Here is an 8,757-nt window from a genome sequence, read left to right as displayed (position 1 = left end):
CTGGTTTCTGGACAAGCAGTATGGGAGCAATATTGTTGCAATGTTATTTGCAAATGTGTGCGGAGAGTTGTGTGTCTGTATCTAGATTGATGCGTGTGCAGTGGGGTTTGAAAATGTGGGAGATTTGTCTTTACGAGTTTACAAATCTGTATTCAGATCTACAAATGCATGTTAGGATTAGCAAATGTGTACTTAAAACTACAAATGTGTAGATCAGTCTGTAAACAAACAGAGTCACTTAAGTCTGATGTATTTTTTCTTCAACACCCAGAAATCCAGACTAATCATTGTTTAGAGGTCAAGTAGTTTCTTGGTTGGGTCTCTTTACACTTGTGATTTTTGCTACACTTCTGCCGTGTGAGATCTGCAAATGCGTAGAGAGGATTCGTATGCGTAATATCTTGACTTGCTGCCCTGAGCGCAGGCTCGCAGGCTTAAGGTGGCCGTTTATCATAATATCAGCTTTTCTGACCATCCGTAATTACTTTTAAGATGTCAAAGAGAAAGTTTGGGCTTGAAAAATTTAAATTTTGACTATCCTGAATGTTACTTTAAGACATCTGAAATTACATTATGACTAGTGAAAATAAAGGGCAGATTATACTTCTGCAACCGCACACATCAAATGTCACTTGGGTCTGGTCGCGAACCAGTTTTGCTGGTATGCTTCTGCACCGTCGGTATGGAATTTCTGAGGGACGTGCGGCAGTTTCCCGCCAAAGTGCAAGGGGGAGCCTATTCAAGAACTCACAAGAACATCGATGGATGGTACTTCCGACCCTCCTTGATTAACCTTTTGTCGTAGTTGTTCTAAATTTTTAAAAATGGCGCACCCTGGCACTGAAAAGAGAAGGACGACCACACAGACAGCGGGAAAGGCATACCAAGGATCAATCACAGCTGCTTTTTGTCAGCGCACTTCCGCTTCAGGTCTGCGTCGTATTGCGACCTTCAAACGCGCAATCAGGATTTTTTTGAGGTGGTTGCAGAACTTCTGCGCGGGGGTCATGGTCGCTTACGGAGACAGATTTGATGGTTGCAGAGGCTATGCGTCAGAAGCATAGATTGGCCTCAACGATTCAAGATATCAATCAAATTTTGGAGAGTCAAAATGCCTTTTGAGATATCTCAAATAGCGTCGCCTGATCCATCATTGAACGTTTCACACATCTGGAATTATGATGAAGGTATCTCAAAGAGGTTTGCTTTGGTGGCGCACATGACCCATGTACAAAGGCCTTAGTCCTCGATGCGGGCGACCCAGGTTTGAATCCAGCCTGTGGTCCTTTCCCGTATGTCTCTATCCCACACCCGCTTCTGTCAGCAGTATGGGATCCGCGGCGAACAAGAACTTTGAACTCAAAGGCTGCTACAGAAATATGCTATGCGGTGAATTGCTGCAGGGAAGTTCGTTTGGAGCCGGATATTCAAGCTCCACCGAGTTAGCGGCACCTGTCTCACAGTTGATCCGATTAAGGAGCCCAAATGCCGGCCAGCCGCTCTCTGTTGCTCCCTTCAAGGTCATGAAAAAACTGAAACCCTAGAATAAAACATTGATAAAGTTGTGCTTAGTGCAAAGGAAAATCAGAATATTGGTAGAAAATAATCGCAATTTAGCTTTTTTGGCAAAAATCCTTCAGCCCTAGTCGAAATGCTTCATGACGACTCATCACCAGTCATGCTTTAAAAACATGCTTATTTTATTTCCGTTTTTTTCAGATGATCATTAGAAAATAGAGATGAAATCATGAGCAAAGCTCAACCAGCTCTCCACAGTTCTACCCGTTTGGGATCACGATGCAGACCAACATCTGTGTGTTGCAGGTGCTGGCTGATAAACATGGTGACGCACTGTGGCTCAATGAGAGGGAGTGCTCCATCCAGAGGAGGAACCAGAAGGTGGTGGAGGAGGCGCCCAGGTCAGTGAGCTTCTCATGTTTCCTGGTCCAGGGACCAGATCTGCTCCAGTCCTGCTTCATGGCAGTGACGCTACATGATTGGCTGAACGTTGCCACATGATGTAAAACATTTTGGTTGCCCAGACAACGATAATAACATCACGCAGCATCAGTGTGTCGAGCAGGAAGCATCTGTAGCGTCAGCGTGTCTAATGACTGATGAAGTTTTATGTGATTGATACAAAAACTGAAAACAAATCTGTTTCTGGTGAACAAAGTAACTGTTAGACCCTGATATAAGAGGGAGAACTGGGTAGCGCTGTGGCTAGCTGTGCTCAGTAGCTAACAGGTTAGCCTCGTTTAGCTCGGTCAGTTAGCCATATTAAGCTACATTACCTTTAAATTTGTGTCAACAGCAACCGTTCGTTTTCTACAAGTAGAATAACTTTTATTTGGCTAAAATCTCTACCAAAGTCATTTATTAAGATCTTCCTCCTATGCCCTCAGATCTTAATAAAATACTTTTTTTGTCACCTTGCAGATACAGATATCAGCCTTAGAAGGCAGTACTTTCTTTCAAGTCTCAAGAATGATTGTTTCCTACTTTCGGCTACTTTAGATCACCAATGAAATGTAAAATAATAGCCATTATGGGTAATAATATGTTGAGACTCCAAAAGAGATTCTATCTTTAAGAAATGGGTGCAATACATTTGGTCCGAGTGGAGTTGCCATATGTTTAATATCATAAGAAGGGGCGGGGCCTGAGCAGATCTGGTACATATACTGCCGCTGCTCTAGAACTCCAGGCTGGAAAAGATTTCCCCCTGAATGTAAACCAAGCAAACTTAGTTAGAAATGAGGAAATCCAGCATCTCCAGTCGGATGCGATGGAGCCTTCCTAGACCTCCCATCATCATCATCATCATCATCATCATCATCATTCCTCAGCACGTTCTTGGACCCAGACACGCGGCGGGCGATGGGGGAGCAGGCGGTGCAGCTGGCCAAGGCTGTGAAGTACTCTTCTGCCGGGACCGTGGAGTTTCTGGTGGATTCTAAGAAAAACTTCTACTTCCTGGAGATGAACACGCGCCTGCAGGTGAGCAGAGGCGGATCGCCAGGGCTTAAGGTCGGTCGCCATGATTGATGGAGGTGATGGGTGTTTCTCTGGTATGTCCTGGCAGGTGGAGCATCCCATCACTGAATGCATCACAGGTCTGGACCTGGTGGAGCAGATGATCCGGGTCGCCAAGGGATACAGGCTGCAGCACCGGCAGGAGGACATCCCCATCAACGGCTGGGCCATAGAGAGCCGGGTTTATGCAGAGGTCAGTCTGTAGGGAGGTGCTGCGCTGCAGAAGGAAGTGACAAGGTTCCTGCAGGGTCCTAAAAATCTATTTATTAAAATCTAAATGTTAAGAAGTATGAAACCTGAAGTCATTTATCTTGAATTATATGCAGTTTCCCCCGGAGTATTCTAAACCTAAACTCTAAGTATTGGCCTGTTTATTACAGATGCGTGGTTTAAGATCAACATTTAAAAAAGCTAAGAAGCTAGCAGCTATTAGCCTAAAGCCTGACAAACATTACGGCCATTTCTCAGTATGTGTACCTGTACAGTCACATCTAATCCCTGACTGGATTTAGCCACATGAATGTAAATTCCACTCTCGCTGCCAAGAATCGTTCCATTCACCTCCCTAATCCTGAGATCCGCCCTTCTACATAGAGAGGGGAATCCTTTGCTCCAGCGCAGCTGTTTGGCGCCCGAATATTCAGTCTGATTTCAGTAAATACATTTCCTTCATTTCCTGGACTGCTCTTTTTTCCTATGCCTGTGAAACGGGTTTTACAATTTTTTCCAGGTGGTCTTAAAAAGTCTTATATTTAACTTTTGGAAGCTTGTAGGAACCCTGAGTGAGGTCATCTCAGAAATGAATGCTGATTGGTTCACTCCATCCGTTCTGTCATCTTAGGGTGACCAGACTTGCTTTTTTTTCCGGACATGTCCTACTTTTCATACCTAAAAAAATATCCGGGGGGAATTTTAAAATCATTCTGTAAAAGTTTAAAAAAACAATCCACTGGACTTGGTTCAATTCAAACATTTGAATTGAGAAAGCTTCTTGGAGGGGAAGCGAAACGTCTTGAAACTTTGGAAATTAAGTCCAGTGGATTGTTTTTTAAACTTTTACAGACTGAGTATGACCTGGATGACTGAGAATCTTCATCAGCAAATTTCAAAATCGTAAGAAGCAGAACCGAGCCGTGAGCTCCAGGGATGGTCCGGGAACTCCGGCGGACGGGGGGAGGAAGCGAGCGGAGGACGGAGTGGGGAAGTATACCGTCACCGGGTCGGGTTCGATCGCTCCGGACTTGGACCAGCGCCGGAGCTCGGTTTGAATGCCCCGTCCCCCCAAAAAAAGTGTCATCCTTTTCAGAAACCCAAATCTGGTCACCGTATGTCATCCGTCTCATTTTCCTCTCTGTTTCTCATCATTCAGCCAAATTAATATCAGATCCTGTGACACCAGCCTGGAATGATAAAGTTCTCATCGCATCAGTGATGATCTCACATCCTGTTTAGAGTCAGACGTCTCGCGGTGGCCCTGATCGGTCAGAGGTTACTGTATCTGTCTGATAAAAGTTCTTCATGTTCTTCCGTGTCTCTCTTCCAGGATCCTTACAAGTCCTTTGGTCTCCCCTCCATCGGTCGGTTGTCTCAGTACCAAGAGCCCCTGAACCTCAACAACGTAAGCATCTTTAACATGAGCGGCGTTTCATGGAGGTCCCTGCTGGCTCCTCAGGGTGAAGGTCCAGTAACTCTCTCTGTTCCCTGACAGGTCCGAGTGGACAGTGGAATCGAGGAAGGAAGTGACATCAGCATCTACTACGATCCCATGATCTCCAAGGTGACACTCAGACGCAGTAATGAGGGCGTAGAATCAGGTCCAGATACTGATCCTGGTTCTCTTTGTAGCTGGTTACCTACGGATCCACTCGAGCTGAAGCTCTGGCCAGGATGGAGGACGCGCTGGACAGCTACGTGATCAGAGGTAGAGCGTCACCGACGGCGCCGTCAGTTCACCTTCGCTCTCAGTGACGCGGCTCTCGCTTGGTCTGTTCAGGTGTGACCCACAACATTCCACTTCTGAGGGAAATCATCACTCACCCTCGCTTTGTCTCCGGCGACATCACCACCAACTTCCTGCCTGAAGTGTATCCCGATGGGTTCAAGGGTCACCAGCTGGAGGCGCAGAGCCGCAGGGAGCTGCTGGCCTCGGCGGCGGCCCTCTACGTCACCGCTCAGCTCCGCTCACAGAAGATCCTGGGCCCCCTCAGGTGAGCAGAACCCAGATCTGTGGATTGCTCAATGCATTGACTGCAGCTCCAGAGCTGCTGGGAGCATCAGGCCATGGATTATCGCCTTGTGGGTTCAATATTTAGCTCTGTTGCCACATGAAGACACGCTGGCCCCGCCCCGCCCCGCCCCGCCCCTCTGTCCTAGAAACACTGCTGCACTGCTTCCAAGCTGTGGTCTCTCCTGCAGAGCTGTTAGCATAAACCCTGTGCTAAATGAACCAGACTGTAGAAAGTGGTTAAACTCCTCTAGGTTACATTTTTTAAAGTACAGGAAATGTTGGTCACTCCACTAATATACCTTTTATCTGTAACAAAGAAGTTTATAAATCATACAGTCATTGACCTAAAAGACCTAGAAGCTTTTTCCTGCTGAAAGCGCCTCAGATGTGAACATAGCATTAATGTTAGACTGGATCAATGAAGGTGTTTATTTGGACCCGGGTCGCTCTGTATTAGCTACCCAACCTGAGACTCTGTTGATCCAAACAAGAAATCACAGCAAAACTATCCAGGGGCGGAAAGCTGATTGAGTTCTGTTAGAACCTCATGTTCTAAAGGTTCTAAGATCAACACGCCCTGGATGAGGAAGCAGGTCTGATGAAACAGCGACCAGCGGCTGTAGGGTTCTGGTGTTGGGGCTGCAGGGATGGGCTGGATGGCTCTAATGGTCTTGCCTGTTGGAAATGTGTTCCAGAGTGTCCTCGGCGCCGATGGAACGTGGTTTCTGGGAGCTGTGTGTGGAGCTGGGAGGGCAACAGCATCATGTGCAGGTCACAAAGTCAGGCGATCTCTATACCGTAAGTACTGGATGCTACCGAGGTAACCACAGGTGGACGGCGGACATTGTGGGGCGCCTAGGGAGGGGCTGGTCTGTGTAGTTTTACCTGAAGGGAAGATGCATCACAGCCGTTTGAGCTGGAATCCGTCTGTAAGTTTGAACTAAAGGTGACTTTTGATGGCATTTAATGAGTCAGCTCTACATACAGCAACCAAATCTGCTTTGAATAGGTTTCTGCGCTTGTTGCTTACAGCTATTTAAAATCAAAATTCATACCAGTGTTTTTATTTCACAATCCATGTGTAGAAAATCTGACTCTATGTCCAGATCATGTCTCTGCAAAGCTGCCACCTTGGAGTGAAACTCGTGTCAGTTTATTTATGAATTTATATCATCTCAAGGCATTTTATAGAGTCAAATCAATCAGATCATCCGCTCAGATTAAAGGTTTGAAGTTTTCTGTCTAAGGAAATCCAGTTGCATCGGCTCATTGACAGAATGAGCAGATAGAGTCAGGAGATATCATTGCTTTGCTGCTGTAGGCTTAGGCTGCTGGAGGGCTGGACTTCATTGCTGAAGATTCAATAAATCGTTGCAATCAGCTGGTTAGCTTTAGATAGAAAACTTTGAATCAAACGGACTCGATGATCTGGTTTAATTGTTTCTGTAAGGTGAACTGACATGATGTGTTGTGAATTTGAGCTATAGAAATAATTTGGATTTAATTGGAGGACATAAAGACTGATTTTCCTCTCTCTGCTATAACCTCCTACTTTTCCCAATTTTGCATTATTTGCTGTTATGTAAACTTTTAACTTATGTATTAAAATTGCAGCAATAGTCCAGTTCATGTGTCCGATAGGAAGTGGAGAGAAAAGCTTCTCTTTAACAGGAAGAGATTGACCAGAATCAGCCTCAATGTGCACGGCTTTCTACCATGACAGACTGTAGGTTTGAGCAACCAGCAGAGATACAAAAGGTACATAGAGAAAACGATCCAGTGGTAATTTATATGTTAGAGGAAATTAGGTTAGTTGCTGTAGTAGCTTCATCTGGGAGAGAAACTATAGAGTTCTGAGTCAGAATTCAGGTCTAGAAGATAAATGAGAGCAGATCCAATTGGTACCGGTAGAGACAGCTGATGGTTATAGAAGAGACAGGGGTAACCACAGAGAGATGGCCCAAGCAGCTAAATAGAACCAGACCAGATGAAGCTGCTATGGAAAGAAACAGCAGAGAGAACAAACAGGTTCAATTTGCAATAACTGCAAATTTGGAAAATAGTAGGAGGATGTAGCAGATGGAGGAAAATGGTCCCTTTGTCCTCCGGCAGCCTAAGCCTATAGCATCATAACTAAACGAAATGGCTCAGGATAACCTAAGCCATTTCAGAGTTTTCATTCTAGTCTTTTATGGGCTGGCTGTACAGGTGGAGGCTGATGGAGAAAAGGTGGATGTCTGTGGACAGTGGAATCTGGCTTCCCCTCTGCTGCCAATCACTGTTAATGGTACAGAGAGGATGTTCCAGGTAAATACCCCAAGTTTTTTTTTCTCTGCCAAGAAAGCACACTCAAGATGCTGATTTCGTTGTTTTTGTTCCAGTGTCTGTCCAGGGAGGCTTCAGGAACCATAGTTCTGCAATACATGGGCACAATGGTAAGGCTGCATGTTGCAAAAAGCTCTGCTAGTTTACCCATTATTGGATTGGATTGGAGATGATGGGGTCATCCTGCTAGACCTGTAACTCCTTTGACCCAATCTAAGATCAGACCAATCTAATCCGAACCACATCCATTGATTAGATTAACCACATCACACTGTGTTTTAGTTTAAGCTTCAGATCATGTCCCAGCGGGCTGCAGAGCTGAACTCCTACATGCCAGAGAAGGTTCCAGAAGACACCAGCAGCATCCTGCGCTCCCCCATGCCGGGAACGGTGGTGGCTGTTTCTGTCAAACCTGGAGATACGGTAATGCTGACGTTTTGCACTGCCTCAAACCTTAGATCACTCTCTCGACAGAAGCAGGACTCTGCTGTGATCTTCATTTTCCTGCAAAGCTAGCCTAACCTTGGGTATTGCGGCCTTTGCAGGTTGCAGAAGGTCAGGAGATCTGCGTAATTGAAGCCATGAAGATGCAGAACAGCTTAACGGCTGTCAAGCAAGCAAAGGTAAAAGTAAAACCTTGTCCAGTTCCTTTTATTGGAGAAGAAAACTCTGACTGCTTCTGCTTCCAGGTGAAGAGTGTCCACTGCAAGGCAGGAGAGACGGTGGGAGAGGGAGACCTGCTGGTGGAGCTGGAGTAGAACAGCAACTTTGATCTCTGTAATCACCTCAATTCAGAGGACTGGTTTCCCACCAGCAGGGGAGGACATTTTGACACTAATGTGCATTAGATGTGTTGAACTGATGGCCTCCATCAGGACTGTTGATTTTTTTGTAGTTTTTATTAAAGAGTCTCTTTGCTTACATTCCTACCAAGTTTGTCTTTTTTTTTTTTTGTTGCCATGTTGGTTTTTAAAGGTGGGAAAAGCCCACAGTGGGTAGCGGGACGAAGGCGTAGCCATAGATTTTAAACACCAGCTGGCCTTAAAAGATGTGATGAGTTCACACTGTTGGTATTTCATTGGTATCCATCTAGTTTCATGTCATCCTTTAACCGGCTGCTGCTGAATTCTTGTGTAAAACTGACTCCGAAATCCCGCAAGATCCCGAAA

General features: G+C 45.6%; 1 protein-coding gene across 1 annotated transcript in view; it reads left to right on the top strand.

Moving 5' to 3' along the window:
- Window positions 1–8,517, top strand: part of pcca (propionyl-CoA carboxylase alpha subunit) — a 16,210-nt gene extending 7,693 nt beyond the window's left edge. Inside the window, exons 7-19 of the mRNA XM_015396952.1 lie at window positions 1,825–1,919; window positions 2,850–3,000; window positions 3,086–3,229; window positions 4,580–4,654; window positions 4,745–4,813; window positions 4,882–4,957; window positions 5,030–5,243; window positions 5,959–6,061; window positions 7,472–7,570; window positions 7,645–7,698; window positions 7,871–8,011; window positions 8,134–8,211; window positions 8,278–8,517. Of these exons, the coding sequence (XP_015252438.1) occupies window positions 1,825–1,919; window positions 2,850–3,000; window positions 3,086–3,229; window positions 4,580–4,654; window positions 4,745–4,813; window positions 4,882–4,957; window positions 5,030–5,243; window positions 5,959–6,061; window positions 7,472–7,570; window positions 7,645–7,698; window positions 7,871–8,011; window positions 8,134–8,211; window positions 8,278–8,346 (1,368 nt within the window). The 3' untranslated portion in view covers window positions 8,347–8,517. The remainder of the gene's footprint in view (window positions 1–1,824; window positions 1,920–2,849; window positions 3,001–3,085; window positions 3,230–4,579; window positions 4,655–4,744; window positions 4,814–4,881; window positions 4,958–5,029; window positions 5,244–5,958; window positions 6,062–7,471; window positions 7,571–7,644; window positions 7,699–7,870; window positions 8,012–8,133; window positions 8,212–8,277) is intronic.
- The last annotated feature ends 240 nt before the right edge of the window (window positions 8,518–8,757 follow it).

This window comes from Cyprinodon variegatus, unplaced genomic scaffold (assembly GCF_000732505.1).
Source record: "Cyprinodon variegatus isolate N-32 unplaced genomic scaffold, C_variegatus-1.0 Scaffold27, whole genome shotgun sequence".
NCBI lineage: Eukaryota > Metazoa > Chordata > Actinopteri > Cyprinodontiformes > Cyprinodontidae > Cyprinodon > Cyprinodon variegatus.
This window is presented reverse-complemented; position numbering and strand designations above follow the sequence as displayed.